Below are 27,805 nucleotides of genomic sequence, written 5' to 3'. Positions count from 1 at the left end.
ATACTGTTTGATTTCGGATCCAACTACTCCTTTGTGTCGCATAAATTTAGTGCGAAATTAGCATTACCTGTAGAAAAACTTGATAACGCCCTAATTGTAGAAGTTGCCAGTGGCAAATTCATACCTGTTAGTAATCGTATTAGGAACATCGTCATTGACCTAAACGGAAACGAATTCCATGAGGAACTATTACCCATAGAGTTAAACGGTTTCGACATCGTTTTGGGTATGGATTGGCTTAGCGCCAACGATGCCGAGATATTATGCCGAAAGAAGATAGTTAGGATAAACCCACCCGAAAAGGAATCATTTATGGTGTACGGGGACAAACGCAGAGTGAATTCTGGAATCATCTCCCTGATGAAAGCCAGGAAATGTTTGTCCAAGGGATGTGCATCGTACTTGGCATTCGTAATCGATGCTAAGAAGGAAAAGAAAGAGGTGCAGAATATACCGGTTGTGTGCGATTATCCGGAAGTCTTTCCCGAAGATCTTCCCGGATTACCACCTGATAGGCAAGTGGAGTTTCGTATAGACTTATTACCAAGAACAACACCGATAGCAAAGGCACCTTACCGATTAGCACCGACGGAGATGAAGGAGCTCATGATGCAACTTCAGGAGCTGTTGGACAGCGGTTTCATTCGACCTAGTTCATCACCCTGGGGAGCTCCGGTGTTATTCGTGAAGAAGAAGGACGGAAGCATGAGGATGTGCATAAACTACCGAGAGCTGAATAAGGCAACGGTGAAGAACAAGTATCCATTGCCGAGGATTGATGACCTATTCGATCAGCTTCAAGGTTCGAGCTACTTCTCAAAGATCAATCTTAGGTCAGGATATCATCAGCTGAAGGTGAGAGAGCAGGATATTGAGAAGACTGCATTCAGAACAAGATATGGACACTACGAGTTCTTGGTTATGTCATTCGGACTAACCAATGCTCCCGCAGCATTCATGGATTTGATGAATAGGGTTTGTAAACCATTCCTCGATAAATCTGTGATAGTGTTCATCGATGACATTCTCATCTACTCGAAAAGCCAGGAAGAGCATGGCAAGCATCTACGAGAAGTGTTGGAGGTGTTAAAGAAGGAGAAGCTTTTTGCAAAGTTCTCCAAATGCGACTTTTGGATACGGGAAGTCCAATTCTTGGGTCATTTTGTTAACCAAGAAGGAATAATGGTTGACCCCGCCAAGATCGAGGCTGTAATGAAGTGGGAACGTTTGAAGAGTCCCATGGATATTCGAAGCTTTCTAGGATTAGCCGGATATTACCGATGATTTATCTAAGGCTTTTCTTCGATAGCTGCTCCATTAACAGCTTTGACCCATAAAGGAGCTACGTATACATGGAGTGAGAAACACGATGAGGCATTCGAGAAGCTAAAGAAGAAGTTATGTGAAGCACCAATACTTTCTCTACCCGATGGAGTCGAAGATTTCGCAGTTTATAGTGATGCATCGGGAGTCGGGTTGGGTTGTGTTCTGACCCAAAGAGAAAAGGTGATAGCATACGCATCTCGAAAATTGAAAGAGCACGAAAAGAACTACCCCACTCATGATCTGGAGTTGGCAGCGATAGTATTTGCCTTAAAGATATGGAGGCATTACCTCTACGGCACGAAGTGCAAGTTCTTCACTGATCATAAGAGTCTCTAGTATCTCTTTAATCAGAAGGAGTTGAACATGAGGCAACGACGCTGGCTAGAACTTCTCAAGGACTACGACTGTGAGATACTTTACCACCCGGGTAAAGCAAATATTGTTGCTGATGCTCTCAGTCGGAAAGTCAATCTTGAAAGGAAAAGGCCAAGAGCGTTAAGAATTGAAGTCGTCTCGACGATTGTGAAAAGTATGAGGAAAGCTCAAGAAGAAGCTTTAGGGAAGAATGACCGAAAGGAAGCACGTTTGGGCAAAACGTTAGTATTCGGAACAAACAGTCGAGGACTGAAGGTATTCCAAGATCGAATCTGGGTACCTAAGACGGGAGGAATAAGAGATCTTCTAATGGAAGAAGCACCCAAGACCATGTATTCGATTCATCCCGGTAGGACTAAAATGTATAGGGACCTAAAACCCTACTACTTGTGGCCGATGATGAAGCTCGATGTTGCGAAGTATGTGGCCGAGTGCGTAACATGTGCGAGGGTTAAGGCACAACATCAGAAACCGTATGGGAGTTTAGAACCTTTACCTGTACCCATGGGTAAATGTGAAGACATCACCATGGATTTTGTGACTAAACTGCTCAGGACGAAGAATGGTCACGACATGATTTGGGTAGTCGTGGATCGTTTTGTTGGGTTTTGAGCAATCTAACACTTCCTAAGTGTGCATGCAACCCTAATAAACCTTGGATCTATGTTTGTCTAAATACATGCAAAATAATAATTTTTCCAAGGTTCATAACCTATCTAACATGGCATGGGGTACTTTTAAACATAAAATAATTTGATGAGATTACATACCTTTTGATGATGAGTTTGATTCCTAAGGAGTTTGAGGGCCAAGCACCAATAGTGTGAATGCCTCAAATGGAATCACAAATCACCACAAACTCTTGGAAAACTTTGAGAGAGTGTATACACACTTATAGAATCGATCACACACAAACACACACACTCTAGTGACACTAGTTTCACTAGTGGCTATTTCATGCAACATAAGCATGCTTATATAGTGTACATGATTAGGGTGAAACCCTAATAACCCATGACCTTTCCTTTTCCAAGGATCCATGGGTTAAAAGCTCCATGGATCATCCATGGACTTCCATACAAGCCTAGCCCATTAACAAATGAGTGTTAGCGCACACCATATAAAACCAATAGCCCACAATCTAATTAGTCTTCCTTTTAATCTCTAAATTAATTCATAATTAATTAAAGACTAAGACAAATTAAATAACATGACTTCATATTAATATATTATAACTTATAATATATTAATAATCATATGTGTACAACTCTCATAAAATTATCCATAAATAGTTCGGGTGAAGTGCAACCCAAATGGACCATGCCGGGTCGGGTCAAGTATATACCAAATAAGTTATGGACTTAGACACCTTATCCAACAGACTCCCACTTTGATAAGTCTAATAACTGTATTTGCGTATGTTACTTCAGGAACCAACCAGCAATCGTAGCTCTCGAAAACTCTGTTGAACTATGAAGCGCCATTTTAGATAAGTGATCATATAATCCTATGTTCTCATGATATCAGCTGGACAAATACATGGAACAACGTCGTACTTATTGTCCAGTAGTTTGTTTCTCGATTTCCGATTTGTTTGACAAAGAACTTAATTGAACACATCAATTTAGTTCTGACCGGCCGGTACATAGGTCACAACAAAATCATCGAGGGGCCCAGATATCGCTACTATTTCTAGAAGGAACAGATAAACTTCGACTCATATGCTTGTTCTACTACTTGTTGAATTGTACACAAAGGCACGTTTTATAACATCAAGTTACTGATGCGTTTACGTGCAATCAATCCACAACCAACTCATAGGTAACAACTCATATCTCTAGGTTTGAAGATTTATATGATATTACCGTCTCACGATCACTCGAGATAAATTCCATGAAGTGATACAAGTGAGCGTGGGTTTATTCCAATACTCATAACTTATGAGCACTCATGAATGTTGTAGCAACCATTGCTATGACTAAACCCATTTAGACATCTACAAACTCGATTCATGACAGTCTTGATTCATACCTACTTCCAACATATGAACGACTGTGGAGTGTTTAAATAACTTAGTCATTCGGAAAGAATAACCTAGCTATTTTGGAATTCAAAACAGGCAAAGTGAAACACAATAATAATCGAATCCAATATGGTCTCAAAACCCTTTTGAATATAAATAGAACCACCTTTTATTTATCACCATATTGATTACACATTATTCATTGTATAATGTTTCAACCAATCAACTTAAGACTTGAATAAAAACAACAGTCGTCCCATGCTCCTAGCATGTACACTTTGTTTTCTAAACAATAGTTATGCCATACTCCAAGTATGCACACTATGTTTGTCTATGATCCTTACATTGTGATGTAGATCAATTGAACATGATTATAATGATACTCATTTCACAATCCCAAATCCTTATTGTAAACGTGAGAATCCCCGATTCCTATCATTTACCAAAAAATCTGTTAAATTTTAAACTTTTATGCAATGTTCCTTTTGTAATGATTATTCACAAAGTCACCAAAACCTTGTCACCAGTCATTACAGAGTTTTCCAAAGAAGGTCAACTTCTATGGAATGGAAGTCTCATATTCAAAGTACATTGTTTTGAACATCCTTCTTGCATTAAGGTTTTCTAATCTTACATAGATTGAATAACTTCCACCTATGGATACATTTCCATAGTCCCATTTTGACTATCACTTCCGAACAAGAGTTACTTCTTTTCAGAACATGTCAATACGGTCCTTTTCGACAACTTACATCATACTTCCAACTTTCCCTGAGCAACCAATCTTTGGCAAACCTCAGATTGTCCTCGACAATTGCTTAATCACTTTAGTCATATCCAGTTCTAGACTTTTCCCTTCTAAATGCCCTGAGCATTTGGAAAATTTAGAAAGGATGAATATTATAGCACATGAAATCGATCCTATATCCGAAGCATATAGGACACGATTCATGATGTCTCAGATAAAGACATGATACTAGACCAGTCTTTTGCTACAATATTTTTTATTTGCCATGTTTTCAAAATTTAACTATGAAGAGGGATGTCGTAGTCATAATTGAATTTTGAGAACGCAATATATATAGAATTTCCTTAAGTCGAACCATTCAGACATAAAATTCATATATATGTCCTTGACTAAAGATGATTAAAATCTCAATCTAAGCTTCTAGAATTGAAATGAAGTATAATTTCCTCTCCCTTAATTATAGCAAAACAACTTTTCAACCCCTGCAACTTCACGAATTGAAACTTTTTTTTTCTATAATTAACATTGCTAGCTTGCAATACTACTCATAATAATCATGCTCCCACTAACATGATGATTATCATCATAACACTTATTCTCCCACTAGCTCTGACATATTTCCAGAAATCTGCTGGACTTCTGAAATTTAGATTCGTACACCCTTTCTTAGATAGCTCACATGTGTGTCTAAATAATTTTCAGAACTATGAAAAGGGATGCCGTAATCATAGTCTCAATTGCTTAGGCATTTTCCATTTCTCACAAGTGCATGTTAGTGTGTCGGTTAACCACACGCGCTCCACTAACGACTTTTGAAATTGCAAATGACACAATTGCTATCTACTTAAAATCTACTTAGTGAAAGCGTTTCCTCACCATCATTTTCATGAATCGGAGAGAAACCTTATGAAACTTAGATTTTATAGTGTATGAGTTCCTATCCATGTGAATTTGTCAAAACCATAATCACAAGATAAGGTTAGTGACAAATTCAGCCTTACATGGATTAAACTTGTTCAATCTTAGTTTATTGTCACCTTGGTAGCACAAGGCCCACCAATGCTTCCAAGTTGAACTCTGATAACTCACATGCAAATTCAACTTATTTGAAGTTGGTACAGAAATAAGAGTTATGTCAACACGATAGGTTGCAAACCTTAAGTCGCGTGCTAGTGATAAATTACAGGTCTTACTCTTGATTAAATCTTGAAACTCTTTCAGGATCTTTAAGGCTCCCACTGTCCCCTTGACATATAAGTTTCCCTAGTCAAGAACCATTCCTTGACAAAACAAATATTCAAGGGATAGTGCGGATTCTTATCAAGACTAACACTTCACACAATTGGTCCTAGTTGGTCTTTGTCTCATCCAAGACATCACAACTTACCAATCTCAAATGTACAAGAGTAGAAAACATTTTACTCTTACATTTGACTAGTGTTAATAAATCTTCCTTTATGTCACTCAAAGTTACAATCTTGGAGTATGACTCTAAGAATTCTTTTGGAACGAAGTATGACTCATCTTCTTGATTTTAACCAATCCAACAATTCATGACCTCTCTTCTTAGCCATAACAATGCACTAAGACGTCCTTAGAGTATGAATTTGTGATATGGTTTCATAATCATTAAGATGATCATGAAATATGATACTAAAGTACTCTCCCATCCTTTCAGATTTGAGAAACTTTTATCTTTCTGCCTAATTTGATTCTTCTCATTTGTTTTGTCATACATTGCATCCTTTCCAATGTTACAGAATTGTACTTAACCTTATAAGTATAATCATATTTACTAATCTTTAGTAAATCATGACAAATCAATCTTTGTGGTGGACCTTGACCAGCGCACACCCAATGTACCTAATTCCTTAGTCCTTCAATTGACTCACATATACATGTAATCAAAGAATTAGTCTTAATTTTCAAAGATGAAAATTCTCATTCATCATACAATACAACTTGTATGATTCCAAGTTTCTGTCCAATTGAAACTTGGGTGATGAAAAACTTTCTTCATTTGGTAAATTCAGACACTACCACAAATGAAAGAATCAAATCCACTTTCCAATATTGCTATTACTGGAAACATATAAGCAACAATTTTCCACAGATGCCATTGTAAGGATATTTTTAAAATAAATAAAATTAAAACCCTTTTTTTCTTTTATTTTAAAACTTGCGGAAAACTTATCCTTACAATCTACATGAAAACCTTGTTGTTATCTATTCATAAGCAATATATTATAACTCTTAAGCAACAGCTCAAAATTCTGATTACCGAACCATGTGATCGAAAACCACCTTCACAATCAGAATCAACATATACTTACTTTAAGCTTCCTATCTTTTCTTTGATTCTTAAAAACATCAACATGTGACCCATTCACATTATGTAATAAGAATCTCCAAATAGGAACTTAATAGAATTAGTCAGTGGACTTTAACTGAAGTAGAGTCAAACTTTTTGACTTGATCAATCTCATGATCTTTCAGGTAAATATGGCAGCTTCGCAATCAGTGTCCCTTCCTTTGGCAACAAAACACATTGACCCTTTGGTAATGGCACATGAGACTATCTCAGACTTAGCCTTTCTCTTTACCATATGGTCAACCGAGTTGACTATGGCCAATCCCTTTCCATTGGGAAGAGAAATGCTTTTCTAGATATCCAATGTTACCATTGTCAATGTCCAATTAAGACTTGGGAAGTTGTTCTTTTAATCAAATTTGCTTTACTGGTGTTCCAAATCATTGCTGATTCCACAACACCAAGCAAATAGATAACAACATTAAGGGTCATGTCATAGTCTGCCTCATAGTAGTCCCAAAGAGACTCACTATGTTACTAAGAAAGTGATTGAACATCCAACTTTCACGAGACTTTGACACCCAATTCTCCCAGCTTGTCAATATGTAACTTTATCTCCAACATGTGAGCACACATAGACTATGCTTGCCAATAGGGATTGAGTGACTTTAAACTTTTCAAGAATTTGTGGGTGAAGGAGAATAATTGGAGGAGGTGGAGAAAGTGAAGCATGATGTTGAGGGACACCATCTTCAAGAGATTTGGGAAGATCATAATTGTCTGAATCAGACATCTATAATGGGAGAAAATCAAGTTAGTTGATTCAAAGTCCTTAATATAACACCCAATATGAAATATTAAGGCTAGGACCCAACACAATATTTTATAACTAGGAAGAGGGATGCCGTAATCCAAGCTATAGAATATTTGAAGGTAGGCGAATGACGATTCACCAATTTCCACCATGAAAAACAAAATAATTTATTAGGTTTTAATTGGATTTGAAATTCCTAGATCTTTTGAGATTCATTGAACTTTTCAATGGCATGTTTCAATCTCAAGTGTGCCCTCTCAAATTTTGTGACTGGGATGTCGAGGATCACAAAACAAGGTGTGAATAACCATACCAATTCACTTGGCACCCTTAATATTATCACCTAATCAATGTGCCGGTTAACCACACACGCTCCATTGATCTATGACAAACATTAAGTCACCCTTCGTGATCCTTACTAGTCCAAGTTAGTGTGCCGGTTAACCACACACGCTCCACCAACGACTTGGTAAGGTACAAAGTGTGAATTCCATGGGCTAGCACCAAATTCACATTTTTCCTAAAGTAACTAAGATTGAGAATTAAATAAAAAATATTTAGTTACTTTATAATAATCATTATACTTTTAATGAGGATTTAAAGTCATTGTCCTACCCGTTCGGCTAACGACCCTCCACCGATCAAGCAAGCGGTGAGTGAGAGTGGACACCCATTAAGTCGCCATTTTATAGGCAACAACCTTATACCCACCTTATAGACCGGCTTAGTGAATGAGGCCTACTAACGGTAAAACGACTTGTTCTTATACATATATATAATAATTAACCATTAATGTTATAAATAGTATAAGTGTTGAATTTTAACTTTTAAAATTCTAAGTGTTGGAATTAAAGTTTATTAAAGTGTGTGAAACTTTTCCAAATTCCAAAACTTGAGGGCAAGTTTTGTAACACTTCAAAACTTTTGGATATTCATAACTTATGAGTTTTAATTAAGTGTTTTAAAGCTTTTAATGAAGAGTCTCTTGGAAATCCATAACTTGAGGACAAGTTATGGAGTCCATAAAACATTTATGGGAAAAACTCTTCAAGAAAATGTAACCTACAACTTCTTAAAAAAACATTTAAAAGAAAACCTCTTGGAATTCCATAACTTGAGGACAAATTAAGAATTCCATTAAAACACATTAAGATCAAGAATTAACTAACAAACAATTTGCAAATAATTCCTATGATCTAACAAAACTCATATGAACATGAACATCCACATCAACAATTTCAAGAATCATATGAACACATATAAAATTGAAATTTTGATTATAACTTTGAAATTTGTCCACCATCATCATTACCACATCAAAAACAGGTTTTATGAGTCCAAAACAATTTAAGGTAATGATTCTAGACCAATTCCAGCACCAAAACTCAAAGATATGCTGTCTGGGGGTCCAACTCGTCGAGTGCATGAACCAACTCGCCGAGTTGGATGATTTTTGCCTTGGACTCGTCAATTCCCTTCATGGACTCGGCGAGTCAGCTGTGCAGACAGCATAAAATCTTCGATTTTCAGCAATTTGCATCAAGTATTCAAACAAGCAAGCCTAGGCTCTGATACCACTATTGGGTTTTGAGCAATCTAACACTTCCTAAGTGAACATGCAACCCTAATAAACCTTGGATCTATGTTTGTCTAAATACATGCAAAATAATAATTTTTCCAAGGTTCATAACCTATCTAACATGGCATGGGGTACTTTTAAACATAAAAGAATTAGATGAGATTACATACCTTTTGATGATGAGTTTGATTCCTAAGGAGTTTGAGGGCCAAGCACCAATAGTGTGAATGACTCAAATGGAATCACAAATCACCACAAACTCTTGGAAAACTTTGAGAGAATGTATACACACTTATAGAATCGATCACACACAAACACACACACTCTAGTGACACTAGTTTCACAAGTGGCTATTTCATGCAACATAAGCATGCTTATATAGTGTACATGATTAGGGTGAAACCCTAATAACCCATGACCTTTCCTTTTCCAAGGATCCATGGGTTAAAAGCTCCATGGACTTCCATACAAGCCTAGCCCATTAACAAATGAGTGTTAGCCCACACCATATAAAACCAATAGCCCACAATCTAATTAGTCTTCCTTTTAATCTCTAAATTAATTCATAATTAATTAAAGACTAAGACAAATTAAATAACATGACTTCATATTAATATATTATAACTTATAATATATTAATAATCATATGTGTACAATTCTCATAAAATTATCCATAAATAGTTCAGGTGAAGTGCAACCCAAATGGACCATGCCGGGTCGGGTCAAGTATATACCAAATAAGTTATGGACTTAGACACCTTATCCAACACGTTTCACCAAGAGTGCACACTTCATAGCAGCCAACGAGAAGTGGTCTATGGATAAGCTCGCAAACGCTTACGTGAAGGAAATTGTAAGACTTCACGGTGTCCCTCTTACGATTGTGTCAGATCGTGACAGTCGTTTCACGTCGAGGTTTTGGAGGAGTCTACAAGAGGAGTTGGGTACAAAGTTGTGTTTGAGTACTGCTTACCATCCGCAAACCGATGGTCAGAGCGAAAGAACGATTCAGACGTTGGAAGATATGCTGAGAGCATGTACCCTCGAATTCCAAGGGAATTGGGACGAGCACTTACCTCTAGTAGAATTTTCCTACAACAATAGTTTTCACTCGAGCATCAAGATGGCACCATATAAAGCCTTGTATGGACATAAGTGTTGTACGCCGTCTTGTTGGCTTGAAGCCGGAGAGAAGCAGTTTATGGGCCCCGAGATGGTCCATGAGACTGCTGAGAAATTGAAGGTGATTAGGGAAAGAATGTTAGCAGCTCAGGATCGTCAGAAGAGCTATGCTGACAAGAAAAGACGACCGATAACCTTCGAAGTTGGGGATTCCGTTTTGCTTAAAGTCTCACCGTGGAAGGGACTTATACGATTTAGGAAACGAGGAAAGTTGAGTCCAAGGTTTATTGGACCGTTCAAAGTTCTTCAGAGGATTGGGAACCAAGCTTACAAGCTGGAATTACCCGAAGAACTCAATGGTATTGATAACACCTTCCATGTGTGTTATTTGAGGAAATTCATGTGAGATGTTCCCGACATAACTCCAATCTCAGAGTTAAGGATGGATGAGAATAAAAGGCTGATCGAAGAGCCCGAGGCAATTGTTGAACATAAAACTAAGAAGTTACAACGCAAGATGGTCGACTTAGTGCTAGTCCGATGGAAACATTCGAATGGGCTGAATCTCACTTGGGAAACAGAGGATGACATGATGAGTCGCTATCCACATCTGTTTGCTGATGCATGATTCCGGGACGGAATCATCCTAAGGGGTAGAGAATTGTAACGCTCGGGTTTTCGGGCTAAGTATTTTTGTCAATGTAATAGTCTAGGTCAACTATTGTAACTCTTTTTGAAGTAATAAAGATGAAATATTTGAGTATTATGTGAATTATGTGTGTTTATGTGTTTATTATTTAATTATATATGTATAATTAATAAAGAATAAAAATAAGCGTCAAAATTTAAGTGTGAGATAATCCTGATATCTCTATATAAAGTTGTAGAATATGTCTCAAGGTTTCCGTGCATATAAGGAACACCGAAATCCGAGTTATAACGAAGAAGTTATGACCCGTCGAAGTTTCACGACAGAACCGGAACGATACCAGGAAGCGTGAATAGTGAATTTATGATAGAGCGAGATTTAGCCTTAGCGATCTAAACAAAAGTCGTAGAATATGTTAAACTAAGAACATCGATAAAAAGAACGCCCAAATCTGACTTCGTATGAAGAAGTTATGATTTTTCGAAGTTTCGGAATAACAGTGTACAGCCCGAAATTCGAATATTAGATCGAGCGGTTTTTAGCCGACACGACCTAAACGAGAATCGAAGATCTCGTTGAGAGTAGCGTAACGAGAAAAAGATGGGCGAAAACGGATGTCGGATGAAGAAGTTATAAGGATTTAACGGACCAATCCTATCCCGGCCCGTTGATAATATAAAATTTAAAATCGAGCCAAAATTAGCCGACGAAGTCTAAACGAAAGTTGTAGAGTACGTTCCCACCTTCACGTGGATATAAAGAACGTCGAAAACAGAGCTCGTATGCGAAAGTTATGATTTTTAGAAGTTGAGGAGGAAATTTGCGAAGTCTGTTGCGAGATTGATGACGTGGCGCAATCTGGACCCTCCATTGCTGACTCAGTACCCGCCTCGGATAAGTGATGCGTCGCCCCTCGCTATGCCCAGCGTCCGAGCTCAAAACGTGCCGCGTACGAAGGGTCTTCATGTGGTCCGAGATCAGGCCGCGTAGCACCATGCGAAGCTTGACACCTGGAAGCCTTATCCGAGGAGTACGCCCAGCGTACCCTCGGTACGCCCCGCGTAAATGCGAGCTTCGGCCCCTATAAATACCATGCGAATTCTTCCAAAAAATTCACACCTTTCTTCATTTCTTCTCTCACTACTTTCTCTCTCTAGGGTTTTGAACCCTCCCTAAAGTCTAGGTGAACCCCTAGCACCCTAGGGAAGCCCCGAGACTCCCGGAGTCCCGAGAAAAAGGAGTTTTTCGGTTTCGAAACGCTGCTCCAATTAAGTTCCGGTTTTCGATCAAATTCGCTGTAGGTATGCTACGCTTACACAATTTTTAATATGACTTTCAAATAATTATAGGAATGTTATTAGGTCCTTAAAATAATTATTTGGGCTATTATTATGAGTTATATTGAGTGTTATTAACGCTTATATAATAATAATAATAGTCAGATAATTAATTTGTCGCGGTTATCATTAGACTAAACCCTAGTGGTATCGATACTAGGTTTTATTGAAGGAATATCATTTTGAGAGTATCGAAGCGCTGTCCGAGTGCTGAGTCACCACCTAATCAGGTGAGTGTATAGTTACTTTCATCTTACACATAAATATGAAGTATTTTATATATTACGTGCTTTGTGTGCATATTATCTGTATACTTGTTATCTATGCTGGATGAATGTTTTTATACAAGTTTTAAATGATTTAAATTGTATATGTATTTTATATCTACAAAAATGTTAGGGTAAAACATGGGTAGATGTAATAAGATGATGTGTGATAAAATGATGAGAGGCCTCAATGTTGTTGTTGTTGATCCAGTCATCTAGCGGAGTATAGATGATGACCACGGACTCTTCTAGACAGTCCGATGGAACACTAGCAGGCTCACAACCTGTAGGTGTTTGTGAACGATGTGTTCACCGGTGTACTCCATCCCCCACATGGTTGCCTTTAGGACATTTATTGCTGAGGAATCCCCTTAGCAGTAGTGTCCGTCCCGATGATGATCCTTAGGCTAGGTCCCTTATGATAGGTGTTTAGGGATGTAAAGTGAGGATAACGGGAACGGGTAATCGGATTATTGTTGATCAATGAAATTAATAAACTTATTTATTGTGGGTTGAAAACCCTATGTGCTCACCAGGCTTCCAAGCCTAACCCACTCAGTTTTATGTATTACAGGTAGTGGCGCATGAGCATAGGTGTGATGTTTTGGACGAGGGATTACGGATATAGGCCTGTAGATATGAAATAATGTAGTAAGGCTTATATTGTACTGTTTATACTTTTGATCTGTACGAACATGACATCCCGAGTCTTTTAATGAAATACATTTCTATGGAAATGATTTTGATAAATCTTTATCATATTATTGTTTTGTGACAAATTCCGCAACCCTTTTATTAAAAGATAACTCTGATTTTGAAATAAAGTATAAACAAAACCGGTCTTTTCTGGCCGTGATTTTGGGGATGTCACACCATCACTATCTTGAAGAATCACAACCAACACCACATGGATCTAAAGCAAATCAACCATTAACCCACTGACCTGAAGGGACCCAATCAACACCCCCTCAATGCTAACCAAACATAACATGAACCAAGTGCTCTCATTCTATCATTCTTAGTCCACATACACCCCTTATGATCATACTTGATGAACTAACACCATATCCACCTCAAGGGAACCCATAACCAATCCCTAGATCTGCTGCATTCCTTCTTCCTCACAACCTTACCCAAAAGGTGAAGTACCGGTGGATCTTACAAAATGTATGTCGTACCCCCAAACCAAGGATGGCGGAAACGTCCGGGGGTGGAGGACTTCATGTATAGCATCATAACAACAATTGCAATAGTGATTTAAGCAAACACAACCAACATATATATAATTGAAAAAGCTACATCATTGTATGAATTAAATGTTTCCAAATTAATTACAATATGTTGACAAAATGTGAATATGTTTGACGCTTTAACGTCCCATCCTCAAAAGCACTTGGTTACCTGTTTAGTGATTTCCTGAGAATACAAGTTGTTTGAAAAAATGTCAACACAAAGGTTGGTGAGTTCATAAGCAACTGTAGACAGTTTATGAAAAGTTTTTTCTTGTAAAAGTAGAGTTTGTTCCAGAAAATCCAATACTTTCCTTAATATGTAAAAGTAGTCTTAAAACCCAAAGACCGAGTTGTACAAGTAATTTGTTATACTTATGATAAAATAATCCAAGTTTAAATCTACGTAAACTTGTTTGATCTACATGAATTTCCTGTAAATTCTATGTTTGTTAATACTTAATGTGAGCTATTATAACTATACTATGACCTAGATGGCTTGAAACGACGTTCTTCAGGCGTCGGAACTGTTATGGCATTTGTCACCACAGACCTGCCGGTCTAGTTGTTGCAAGCAGCTCAGGTGTGGGTTTGTCAATCCCAATATAGATCTATACACAACTATCACGCTCTCCCTCCAGGAAACACTGGTTACAATATAGGACTTATTGGTAAAGTGAAGCGAATGTCTTACACAAGTCATCAACGAATTCACGTGTAATGTAATGGAAATTCCTTTTTGTATAAATGTACTCTTTTTGTATGAGTGTGTTATGTGATGTGTCATAAACTATACCTATTATAGTTTATCAAAACAAGGGTAAAAGTGGTAATGTTCATAAACTATACTTAACATAGTTTATTCAAATGTTTGTACGTAATAGATGTGCTTTGATTATAACAAATCATTATTTCTATGCTTTATCTAGCAAACTCCATTTATTAACTGATGTATGTCTACCTACTAAGACAATAGTGTCATATATTGAAATAACATATAATCACATAAAGATATACACCTTGCTCAACATGTTACAAGGTGAAATGAAATTGATAGTATTTTTCTGTTGATAATGTTTTCTATCCCTGTTCTTACCAACTCAGAATCCAAAAATTCAGAGAGTTTGGAAAATGAGTCTAGTTTCTCTATAATTTTCTCATGATTTTTAGTGACCTATAGCTTGTGTGAACAAGTCCATAATCACAGACTGGTCCGGATTGATGTTTGAAATAATAGGCAGTTTTGTAAAAATCACCATAAATTGTAGAAAAATCGTATGGAGATGTGCAAATAGTCATTTTAAAGTTAAGAACTTGAACCATTTGCACCTAATACATTTTTGAAAAATAAAATGTTTAAGTTGTCCAAAACAGTCCATGAATGGAGTCTAACTTTTCTGATGAAGGCTGTTAGAAAAGTTTAGTTAGGTTCTTGGTGTTTTAACTTGTATCCCCCCCCCCCCTTAAAACTTAAGAAAACATGAAAATATAGGGGGTATGAACTCACCTTATGTGATTTCAGTAAATGATTGTTGGAGAAGGGAAGTGTTAACCTCAAGAACACTTAACGATGCCTTGAAGATTTTCGAGAATCTAACATCAAAGTGATGGAGTTTGTGTAAGCCATCAATGATTTGAGTAGAATGAAGTGTAATTATCACAAGGAGGATAAATTATACTTACCAAGTGAAGGAGAAAAGCTGGAAATGCCTTGGAAATATCGTTTTTGTGAGAGGGAGTTAGAGAGAGAAGAGGTGTTTGATCTTTAGTGAAACTAGAGCAAGTGAGTGAGAATGAGGAGAGGGGATGAGTGTCCAGCTCTAAGAATGTGGGATTAATTTGTGAGAGAGAGGAAAAGTACAATGAAGTGACAAGGTATGGTGGGGAGGAGTGTGGGTTAGTCATGGAGTGGGTATGGTGGTTGCTTGTGTTATAATACAAAGAAAAGTCAACACTCAACCTTTGTACTTCACCCACTCATTTCTTGGATAAGATTTGCACCAAAAATGTGGGAATTAATGAATTGTGAGGCTTTAATTGATAAAATAAAGTTTTGGGTGAAAATCCCGCGTTAAAACGATGAAAAACGAAGTCGGAATTGAAAACCGGGAAGAAATGGGCTTTCCTACGAGACCTCTCGGTCCTGGCCGAGGTTCGGTCCCTTCTGGTCATGGGCCGAAGGCGAAATGAAGCGAAAGAGGGTAAGAGGCGAAATGGGCCGAAGGTAGCTTCGGTTCCTTGTGCGAGGTTCGGGCCCGAGAGCACCCTTCGGGTTCGGCCCTCCTGGTTTCGGTTCAGCAGCCTTCGGGTCCTGTCCAAGAGGGTTCGGTCCCTAAGAGGACTTTTAGCCCTAAGAGGGGTTTCGGCTCCTTAAGAGGGGTTTTGGCTCCTTAAGGTTGTTTTTCGCGTAGACTTCCGTTTTCGAGCGGTTTTTGACTAAATTAAGGGTCGGGATGCCCCGAGTGATTCTAGAGAGATTTGGGAGAGATTGGACATTCTTGGAGAGATTTGGGAGAGATTGGACATTCTTGGATAGATTTGGGAGAGATTTGACATACTTAGAGAGATTTCACATACGGAGAGAGATTTGGGAGAGATTTGACATACTTGGAGAGATTTCACATACGGAGAGAGATTTAGGAGGGATTCCACATATTTGGAGAGATTTGGCATTCAGAGAGATATTTAGGAGAGATAGAGTGAATATGATTGAGAGAGGTTTTGTTTGTGACATTTTTGAGAGTCCGGCTTCGCAATGCAAGTTCCGTAAACCCCATTAAGCCATGTTTTAAGATCTTACACACTCCAGATGAGTATGCAACATTGTTTTATCGGTTTGGTTCATTGTTTAGCACTAAGGCTAAGGAAAATTAAACACACGAATTTTCCAAGTGATATTTTCTCATTAAAATAGTGAGTTATACAGTAATTACATAACGTAAACCCTAATATACAAGGTTTAATTGAGTTGACTGGTTTGTTTCGTTGACTTTTTTGGACTTTGACTTGACCCGAAATTGACTATTGTCACAATGGAGAACCTCAACCATTAACAAAAACATCCTCTTGAATGACTAAAACAAGATCTCACACCTTGATTGAAACTAAACAGGTTCCACCAATATGTAACTAGCTCGATAAAACTTCCAAATTTATCTAAAAATGTTGCTAAAACCCTGTTCGGATCAATCCAATTACCAACCCTGTCGACATGACATGCCAAAAAAAATTGGATTTTGCGTGGATCCCAAGTCACACCTGAAAAGCTACACAATACCACTCGAATTCTAAACTCCCGATAACCAAGTACATCTATCAAAAGCGAGCCTGCTATGAATAATACTTCCAAAACCAAGATTTGAGGGTACCCATACTTTGAAACCAAAAGGTACAATGTACAGATTTTGACGATAGATTGATACATTCATTGACTTCCACTGATACAACTCAAAACTTTCGAAGAACCTCTGCTATTGACGATGAACGAAATGACCAACGATCAAGAAAGAACCTTCCAATAAATCCCAATCCACAGAAGTGATCTTGAAAAATTTATTATTGATTAGCTTTGGTGTAACCAAGGCTATTTCATCAACATAAAATAGAACTTAAAAATCATAAGAACTTCTTATACACCATAATTTTCAAAAAGAAATACATCTAAGTTTTTGCTTTAATTTTTCTAACAAAATGATGTGGAGAAAATGAAAAAGAAAAACATAGTTATTTTTTTGGATAATACTAGATATATTTATTTATTATTATTTTTTATTCTATTATTATTATTATTATTATTTTTTAAATCCTGAGAAGGAATAATTATATTTAATCATCTAAGCAATAATCGTTTCTAATTATATGTATTCGTGTGCGTGTGTATAAAGAGGTAGATAAAGCATGCATTTGATTGAGGTAGATAGAACACGCATTTCATTAATCAAACAAATAGTCCCACGTTCCCTGGGCTTCTGTTTGTATGAGCATGAAACTTAAAATACTTTATGGTAAAAATTATAAGTATTGAATCATCGAATACATAACAAATCTTTTCTAGAAAACACTATAAATAGAACAGAAACTAGACGAGTTTCATCGACTATTGACACATTGATTAAACTCGAAAGTTTGCAAAAACAAGATTAATAATGCATCCAAGAGTTAATGGCATGATTGTAGGGTTTGTTGCAGCACTGATTTATCTGATTAGAGGATCGGAAGCGGTTTCCAATGCGGGTTTACCACCGAACTGGGGTTTAACTACTGTTAACCGGTCTAGTTTCCCTAGTGATTTTATCTTTGGTTCTTCTTCTTCTTCGTTTCAGGTGAATCAATTTCATAACTTTTTTTTTCTTAAACAAATACATGCATTACTTTTATGTAGTTTTTAACTTAACACACAAAATTCAACACTTATAGACCATAACGTGTTCGAGTTTGATTATTTTTAATAATGTATTTGTATATTGATTAATATGTATTCAGAATGAGGGTGGAACAAATGAAGATGGTAGATCGCCAAGTATATGGGATACTTTTACTCGAAGACATTCTGGTTTCATGATTGAATTTATTTATTATACTTAGCTTTTATAGATGTGTATAAATATATATAAATTTACTTCTTTAACTCATAAGAATTTCAATTACAGACAAGATCGCTGATCACAGTAACGGGAACATGGCAACTGATAGTTATCATCGATACAAGGTTAATTTCGTATAATTCTTGAAACAATGGCTTCTTTATATTATGTGGTATTCATTTCTTAAAAATAATACATGCAGGAGGATGTTAAGATGATAAGGCAAATGAGCATGGATGCGTACAGTTTCTCTATCTCATGGTCTCGAGTTATACCACGTAAAAATTTGATGTTTTTATTAAAATTTATTCGTGATAATTTTTATTAGTTTTAAGAGGTAATTTAAATCTTGTTTCAGTTGGAAAAGTAAGCAGTGGTGTTAATGAGCGAGGAATTTCATACTACAATAACCTCATAAATGAACTTCGAGCCAACGGTTATATACTTAATTACACTAATTAATTACCTTCTAATTATTTTTGTTAAATTTTTTTCATATACTAATATGTAAGTAATTAATAAACTGTGTTTATAAATCATGATAGATCTTGAACCCTTTGTGACTCTATTTCACTTTGATCTTCCTCAAGCTCTAGAAGACGAGTATGGAGGGTTCTTGAGTTCCCGTGTTGTGTAAGTAACAAATTAAAATATTCGCATTTCATGTAATAATTTGCTAATTTAAACATATATGAATTATTTTCAGGAATGATTTTCGTGATTTCGCGGAGCTATGTTTTAGAAGATTTGGTGATCGGGTCAAATACTGGATCACCATGAACGAACCATGGAGCTATAGTGTCGGAGGTTATGAAAAAGGCAATTTTGCCCCTGGCCGGTGTTCTGACGCTGTGGGTAAATGCCCCGCCGGCGATTCAGGAATCGAGCCTTATATCGTCACTCATAACATGCTTCTTGCCCATGCAGCTGCCACCAAATTATATCATGATATCTATAAGGTTTTAATCATGTCATTTCAATTCATTAACTACACCAAAAGTGTCGTAAATTTGGTGATTTAAGATATCAAAAACATTATTAGGGGCCTCAAAATGGCAAGATTGGAATCTCACTTGTGACACGATGGATGGTGCCATATTCCGACGTGAAATTACATCGGGATGCTGCAATTCGTGCTCTTGATTTTGATTTTGGTTGGTATGTATGTTAAATTCTGTATATATATATTTTATGTGTTGAAAAGATAATTAAACAGTATATCGTTATCCTAATTGCGATGTAATGAAAAACATGTCAGGTTTATGAATCCATTAACGTTTGGGGATTACCCTGAGAATATGCGAATTAATGTTGCAAATAGATTACCTCGATTCACAGCAGAAGAATCCTACACATTAAAGAATTCGTTGGATTTTCTTGGATTGAATTACTACACAGCGAATTTTGTGCAACATGTTTCTGAAGCTGTTACTGATAACATGACTCGTTCTTCCGATTCTCAAGCTGAATTATCAAGTACGTTAGAACAAGTTACACTACATAAGTGCATCATATGTTATACGAATTAAATCAAATTATAACGTACTGTATCTTTTATGTAATTCTTTTTTGTTTAATAGTTGAAAGGAATGGAATTCCAATTGGTTCAAAGGTAAATTCTTTAACAGAATTTATGTTTTTTTGAGGTAAAATAATTGAAGAAGAGTCAATAAAGTGACGTTATTTTCAGGGTGGATCGGATTGGCTTCGGTCATACCCACAAGGAATTCACGATCTTCTAGTGTACATTAAAAACAACTACAACAATCCAATAATTTACATTACAGAAAATGGTAATTAATTAGTATAAATAGGAAATTTTTTGTTGCACGTTTATTTAAATTTTTTGTTTTTTGTAGGAGTTGATGAGCCTAACAATTCCTCGTTATCTCTCCGAACTGTTCTACAAGACGATTTCCGGGTTCAATATTATGTTGTTCATCTTCAGAAGCTTCTACAATGTATCAAGTAATGTCTTTCTTGCTCGAATTCTTGGACATACACTAAGAAACGATCTCGAAGATCAATATACATATACTAGAAAAAAAAATCTTTGGATTTATAAACAAAAGAAAAAAAAATAAGTAGTCACACATAAAACTGACGCTAACCCGTTTAGTGACAGCTTAGCACCGGATTCAATTCGCTGCTATGGTACATCGCAATGCAATATCAGCATAAATTTTGAAAAATTAGCTAAGGAAGTACTTTCGTTAATCTAATAAGTTTATATGTATTATGTATGTATGTATGTGTGTCCACAAGTATATATATAGGTATGTACGTATATGTATATACATGCTTAATAGTTAATAATTATGTATGTGTATGAGTATATGACTAATTGACTATATGTATATACATTGTATGACTGTACATATATTTGTATCTTTATAAGTACGTAGGTATGTATGTATGTTTGCATGCATAAATTTATATGTATATATTGGTAGCTGTGTTTTATGTGTAGTCGTGTATTTGTAAGTGTATAGATAATTAGCGGCGAATTTCAGTTTTAGTGTTGTTTTCTAATACTAAAATCTGTTTTTTTTTTTGTATGTTTCTATTTCTCTCACTGATGCTAATTTTTTGTAGTAGTGGATGTGCAGATGATTTTAGAATGGAAATGACACCATGTGTTTGAATGAATGTAGTTCAGGAGTGAATGTGAAGGGTTACTTTGCACGGTCATTGATGGACAGCTTCGAATGGGATCGTGGCTATACCGTCCGGTTTGGGCTACATTTTGTGGATTATAACAATGATTTGAGACGATATCCTAAGTTTTCATCAACTTGGTTAACCAATTTCATGCGGATTAAGGGCTAAAAAAGCAAAAAGATAGAATATATGAAGATCTAGTATTTTCTTCTCTACTTTTCTTTAAATAAGATTAATGAATCAAGCTTTGTTTCTTTCTATTTAAACATTGATTATGAAAATATAATCTTTTAAATAAGCATCAAACTTTAGAATCATTAATAAATAATACAAAGAACGGATTAAACATGTATAAGTTAGGCATCAACGTCGATTCCTTTAATTCTTTTGTTCATATAATATTTTATTTTGGCTGTAATATAAATTTAAAGGTTTTCTTATTTTATTTCTTTTCTTTTATGACTTTTTTTTTATCCGTAGTCAATACATTAACACAATAAAAAAAAGAGACTTAAATATTTGAAATATGAGACATACATCAAAGATACAAATCAAGCCTACTCAACTTAGTTCTATTTTTATGTTAATATTAATATGTCTGCCATAAAAATAACTTAGCTCTTTTTTTGGTAGTATTAACATAAAAAATAAGCCTACTCAACTTAGTTTTTTTTTTTTTTTTTTTTTTTTTTTTTTTTTTTTTTTTTTAATCAGTAGTCAATACATTAACACAATATAAAAAATAAACTTAAGCAAAAAGCCTAAATACAAGACATATTTGAAATATGAGACATAAATCAAAGAGACAAATCAAGCATACTCAACTTAGTTCTATTTTTGTGTTAATACTAATATCATCTGCCATAAAAATAACCGTTTACCCTTCATTTTTGTATATTATCACATTCTTTGCTTCACCCAAACAATAGAGTAAATAAGCGATAACTTCAATTTTTGCATTCTCTTATCATCGATCCTTGAAATCATCTCTTATAATTTCGAGCAAGAGACAGGCTCCTTATGTGTGATCGATGACCACTCAACCAACCACCTCCATAGCCTCGAAGCCACCTCATACTTAAAGAAAACATGATCAAAACTCTCCTCCGCCACATGACAGAAAAGGACATAAATTGAAATGGACATTTATCTCATGTTTCAACATATATGTAAAGATTTGAATCTTATTTTTGATCATTCTCCAAACAAACCAATTAAACTTCAAAGAGATCCACTTCACCGAATTAAAAAAATATCATCACTACCCCCATGTTTATTAATAGCTTTAGAGCTTTGATTGAGAAATCATTATCACCATTACCAATCAACTGCCATCTATCGGGGCCATTTGCAAATTTAAATTTCTCAAATAATATAACGAATCTAGAAAATTGATATGCATCTTTTCAACATCTTAATCTCTGAATTGTTAGAGCACAAAATTCTCTAGAATGTTGACTGATAGTTAGGTTATATATTCCCTTTATCTTCTAGAATGTTTCCCTCTCTGTAACACTCGGTTTCAGATTTGCTTCTTTATTCGGGGTTGCAGCTCAATCTTCAGTGGTCATGAGGCTTAGGGGTTGCCCTCCTGGGGTGTGGGTGCTACGATTTAAGTGATCCAAGTGTTCGATTGTGTCTTCGGGGGCCAAGGGTACAATCATAATTTGATGACTCGGTCTTTTATGGGTTTTGCGTTTTGTTCGGGAAGTTTTAAGGGTTGGGTGTGTTTTTGGAAGCATAGGGTTTCTTGCCACCTTTCCGTGGATATAAGGTTCGTTGGAAACTAAGACGAGGAAGTTGTGGCATTTTGAAGATATTGGCAGATTTTTCCCCTAATGGAAATAGTTGGCAAATCGGTCCCATGCATGCAAGGATGGAATGCGTGTGTCTGGATGGGTACGCCTAGCTTAAGCTGGGGGTACACCCAACATAATGGTCAAAGTGTCAAACCCTATTTTTTAGGGTTTAGGCACTATATAAACATCTTTATGAGCTCAAGGCTCTTTCCTTCTCATCCTTCATTACATTCTAGCCTCATTTTGGAAACCCTAATCTCATTTTGAGTGTTTGAGAGAGATCTAAATATGCCATTTGGTGTGTTCTTGCTTATTTCCAAGAAAAGGGTGCTTGGTGCTAGCTTGTGGTTCAAAGGAGGACGTTTAGATCCAAACTTTTGGCTTCATTTCCAGCTCATTCAAGGTATAAAGTTCTCATATTGGCTTCTTATTGTGCTAGTTTGAGTTTAGGGAAAAATTAAGGGTTTTTATGGTCTATTGATTTCTCCTTGTGAGTTTGAGCCACTCCAGGAGCTTGGAGTGATAAATATTGCCTCTTCTGATATTTCTACTTTATAAAAATGATTGCTTGATGTTAAAGAATGGTGTATGCATGTTCTAGTTGGATTAGAATGAGTCTTAATGGATTAATTTGGTTGTTGGGTCCTATTGAGTCATGCAAATGCATAAAGGTGACGACTTTATGAATTAAGAGCTTTATTTTAAGTTCCTCTGAAGTTTGGGTGCAAAGCGTTTAAGTGATTAAGCTATAAAGTTGAGATTCGATTAAGCCAGGTTACGTCCCACGTACTGATTTGAGATCATGATCTGGATACCTCGAGTACGCCCAATGTAGTTGAGTGTACACCCCGCGTTCGGTGTGAAGTGGATTTGGCGTGTTTTGGGGCTTCGCACCTTTGGGCCACCTTATTGGACTTGTTGCTAGGGCCTTTAGGCCATCTGAGATCAGTTATTGGACTAAGGGAAGTTTTGGGCTTTAGGATAAGGCCCATATGGGGGTTGGGCCTAATTTGCAAAATTGGGCCATTAGTGGGCCTTTATAGATCTTTTAGTTTCGGGCTTGTTTGGTTTTGGGCTTGGGCCTCAGTTGTGAGTCTTGTTAGGCTAGTAGTAAATGTTGGATTAGTGTCTAAGTCCATAACTATTTTGGTATGTACTTGACCCAATGGTGCATGGTCCTTTTGGGTTTCCTTCACCAAAGCAACTTGATAGGATGAATTGTGGAGAGAAAGGATTAAATATGATTTATTAATATATTATGAGAATAATATATTAAAGGAGAAATCATATTGTTTAATTAATGTTAGTCATTTATTAATTGGTAATTAGTTTTGTGACTAAAAGAGATTAATTAAACTTAAGGGACTGTAATTGTAATTATAAGATAATTGCAATTTGGGCCATGGATTGTCTTATATTAAGGAGTGGACGAATTCTATGGGGAAACCCATGGGGAAATCGTCCAAGGCCTTAAGGAAAAGAGTCCATGGGTTGCTTAGGGCTTAAGCATCCAAATTAGGGTTTCCTTGTTAGATAACCCTAATAGCCTCACTATATATAGAACCCTTAAGGCTCAAAAGCGTGGGGAACTTCTCTTCTAGGGTTAGAACACGTTTTGGGCAGCCTCCATCCTCTCTCCTCTTCATCCTCTTGCTCTTGGTGTTTGTGAACCATTAGAGGAGTGAAATTGTTGACTCTAAGCTTTCTAAAGTCAATACAAGGAGGAATTGGATTGTTATTGCTACATAACAATCAAGGTAATGTCTTAAACCCATTCTTATGTTAATATGATTACTTGTATGCTAGAATTAGGGTTTATAGTCTTGGATAACTTGCATGTACAATAGAGAAACCTAGATCCAAGCATTAGGGTTTGTATGAGCACATAGGATGTTCTTATGACCAAAACCCATCAATAAAATGGTTATTTTACCCAAAGTACGGATTATGGATGATAGTTTGGAACCCAATTGCTAATTTGGAGTTATTTTGGTATTGATAGCTCGGAGGAGTCGTCAGGGCAGCAGCTAGGGATTTCTTTCAGTGAGCTTCGGCATTCGAGGTGGGTCTCCACATGGTTTTATTGGTTAAAGGAACCAATGCAAGCCCATTTGTTTTATGTATTGTAGGAAGACCCGGGGGTAATCCTTGGTAGTTTGTATGAAAGACCAAGAGGCGGCTCCTGGCAAACTGTATGCAAGACCAGAGTCTGAACTTTGGCAGATAATTAGTTAAGTAATGTAGATTGTATGCTAGTTGTCTTGTGATGCTTGCATGGAAGACCCGAAGGTGGCTCATGGAACTTGTTTGTAAGACCCAGGGTTTTGGCCCCCGTCCTGACAAGGGAGACCAGGAGGCGGCTCATGGCATAATGGCAAGACTATGGTAGGCACATATCACTTTTATTGATTGATTATATATGTATGGCTCATTTGATATGTTTGGTATGTGGGAAACTTACTAAGCTTTATGCTTATATTTTGTGGTTTATGGCTTCAGGTACTTTCAGTTCGAAAGGGAAGGGCCCGACTTGATTATAGCGCATACACCTATGTTTTCTGCAATATGTGATTTTGGGAAATACTCTGATAATTGTTTTATTTTGAAATGCTTTTCAATGTTTGGATGAAATTACACTAGTGTTTTGAATATAATAAAAATGAAAATTTACCCTTGATTTATGCGATGTTACACTCTCTCTATAAATATTGAGTGTGTGGTCATTTAGTATACAAAAAATGTAGTGTTTTTCAAGTTAGAAAGAGTGGGTGAGAAATCTCTCCCACGTCAAGAGTTTCTCATTGTAATATTTTGTTCTTTCTTTATATTGATAAGAAGATTACTCATTTTTTTGGTCATCATCTTCATTACAGTTAAACTTCATGTTTTTATTATTCCACACCTTAGTCGGTCAAAATAGGTCCAACATTTGATATCAGATTTGTGACATCCTTTATTTTTCAGAGCCAAAAAAATATTTTCTTTACACTTTTAAAATTCATAACATCTTTGTTTGCAGAAAATCCTAGTACCCTAAAATATTTTGAGTACAAATGATTTTCTCAAAATAATAATAACTCTAAGGATGTCATAGTCGATACACAACATATGTTACAAAGTAAAGACCTAACACTCCTGAACACCATTGTTGGTCTTCTCTTCAATCACTCAACATCCTATTCAAGACTTCAATAGTCTTATGTCTGCTATCTGTGATGCATATAAATTGAACGGATCAGGTTGGGAAATGAAACGTCCCTAAAACACGCTCCAAAAATTTCATTTAGAAAATTATTATAAAACCGTAAGTCATCCATAACCATAAAGAAAACCATACATCATGTATCTCAAAATTTCAAATCAAGTACTGTGACAAAACATATGATAAAATATCAGAGCATCAAAATAATCCCAGGTTGAATGTTGTGGTGTGTGTCATGCGATCATCCCGAGCTCTTCCCTTTGCTCCCGGAAGTACCTGAAACAAAAATTGAAACTGTAAGCACGAAGCTTAGTGAGTCTCCCCAAACTACCATATATCATGCAAATATTATGCAACTATGAGATACGGGCCCCACCCACTCTCATGGATATTCGGGCCCCACCCACTCTCCATTGTTTAGGAGATTCGAACCACGCCCACACTCCGTTGTCTAGGAGATTTGTGCCTTGCGCATACTCCATTCTCTACGAGATTCGAGCCCGTCCATACTCCGTTGTCTACAAAATTCATGCCCCACCCACACTCCGATGTCTAGGAGATTCGATCCTCGTCCACACTCCGCTACTAACATGCATACAAGTATCACACAGACAACAAGTATATCTAACATACAATCATGTATCTATGCTCAAGTAATGCTAAAAGAATCGGTCCCCGCCACTACTAGACTGCTAAGAGATTCGGGCCCTGCCCATACTCAACTACTAACATATCATGTAGACGGGTCGGACTTTGTGCCTTCAACCCATCCCTAATTAAAGGAAACTCACCTCATATGACTGGCTGCTAAGAATCTGGGTGAGAAATCCCTATCTGCTGCTCCGACGACTCTCCGTCTATAAATTCCATAATGACACTTAGTCAAAAACTGATAACTATTCTTAAGGTAAAATGACCATTTTACCCCTGGTCAAAGTCAACATCCTGGTCAAATTCAACCTTCGAGGTTGACCAAACTCGTCGAGTCAGCCTTGTGACTCGCCGAGTCCTAGAACTCAGAACCCTGGAATCGCGAATCGACTCGTCGAGTAACCCTATGACTCGTCGAGTTCCCAAGCTACTTGTCATCGTGATTTTTCGAACTGACTCATCGAATCGTCCTTAGACTCGCCGTGTCCTGGCATAATCAGAAAAGGGACAAGATCCTCATACTCTCCAAGTTCCTTAACCATCTCGTCGAGTCTTATGAACATCATCGAGGTTTCTTCATCGGACTCTCTAAGTTCCCTTATGAACTCGTCGAGTCCCTTGCAAATTTAACCTAGTTAATAGGTTTCACACTTCTACAGCTCCAAGATACAGATCTAGGTCATTTCCAAGGCCCATTTCTATAAAGTTGGAGACTTGATGACTTTGCACACCTTAAATGGACCCAAACTCAAGTTATAGCAACCTACTTCCATGAACATGACCATGGCTTGGATGAAAACGGGTTCAAGACTCCTTTTAGGACTCTAGAGGCTAAATATCTCAGGAAAGAGGGATTGCTTAGCATGCAACCCATGAGAAGCAACTTATCCCACTCAAAAAGGTCAAAAAGAGCCATAGATCAACATTAAAGGAGATCTAAGCTATGGGTTATCAAGCTAAGAGCTTTTTACCTCATAAAATTACCAAAGATGAATGTACTCGTAGATCTTGTTCTCCTTCCACAAGCTTGCTAACTCCAAGCTCTTCCAACCAAAACACACTAAAAAACTCAAGGGTGAGGCTCTCAATCGAATTAGGGTTTCAGGAGGATAGTGAGGCTGGTAAAGGAG

General features: G+C 36.7%; 1 protein-coding gene across 3 annotated transcripts; it reads left to right on the top strand.

The window, feature by feature from the left end:
• The first annotated feature begins 17,800 nt into the window (after window positions 1–17,800).
• LOC145000824 (beta-glucosidase 24-like) lies at window positions 17,801–21,289 on the top strand. Of its 3 annotated transcripts, none has more exons than XM_078960108.1 (13): window positions 17,801–18,101; window positions 18,262–18,331; window positions 18,429–18,487; window positions 18,565–18,640; window positions 18,721–18,798; window positions 18,908–18,995; window positions 19,069–19,321; window positions 19,405–19,520; window positions 19,621–19,838; window positions 19,943–19,974; window positions 20,053–20,155; window positions 20,222–20,330; window positions 21,022–21,289. In XM_078960108.1, the coding sequence occupies exons 1-13, from the start codon at window positions 17,925–17,927 to the stop codon at window positions 21,119–21,121; spliced, it is 1,479 nt and encodes a 492-aa protein (XP_078816234.1). In that variant the 5' UTR covers window positions 17,801–17,924; the 3' UTR covers window positions 21,122–21,289. The 3 variants fall into 3 exon arrangements, with proteins under 3 accessions (XP_078816234.1, XP_078816235.1, XP_078816233.1); XM_078960109.1 differs by having other exon boundaries at window positions 20,972–21,111; XM_078960107.1 differs by having other exon boundaries at window positions 17,802–18,101; window positions 21,017–21,289.
• Window positions 21,290–27,805: the final 6,516 nt, after the last annotated feature.

Source organism: Lactuca saligna, chromosome 6 (assembly GCF_052625555.1).
Source record: "Lactuca saligna cultivar CGN05327 chromosome 6, ASM5262555v1, whole genome shotgun sequence".
Classification (NCBI taxonomy): Eukaryota; Viridiplantae; Streptophyta; class Magnoliopsida; order Asterales; family Asteraceae; genus Lactuca; species Lactuca saligna.
This window is presented reverse-complemented; position numbering and strand designations above follow the sequence as displayed.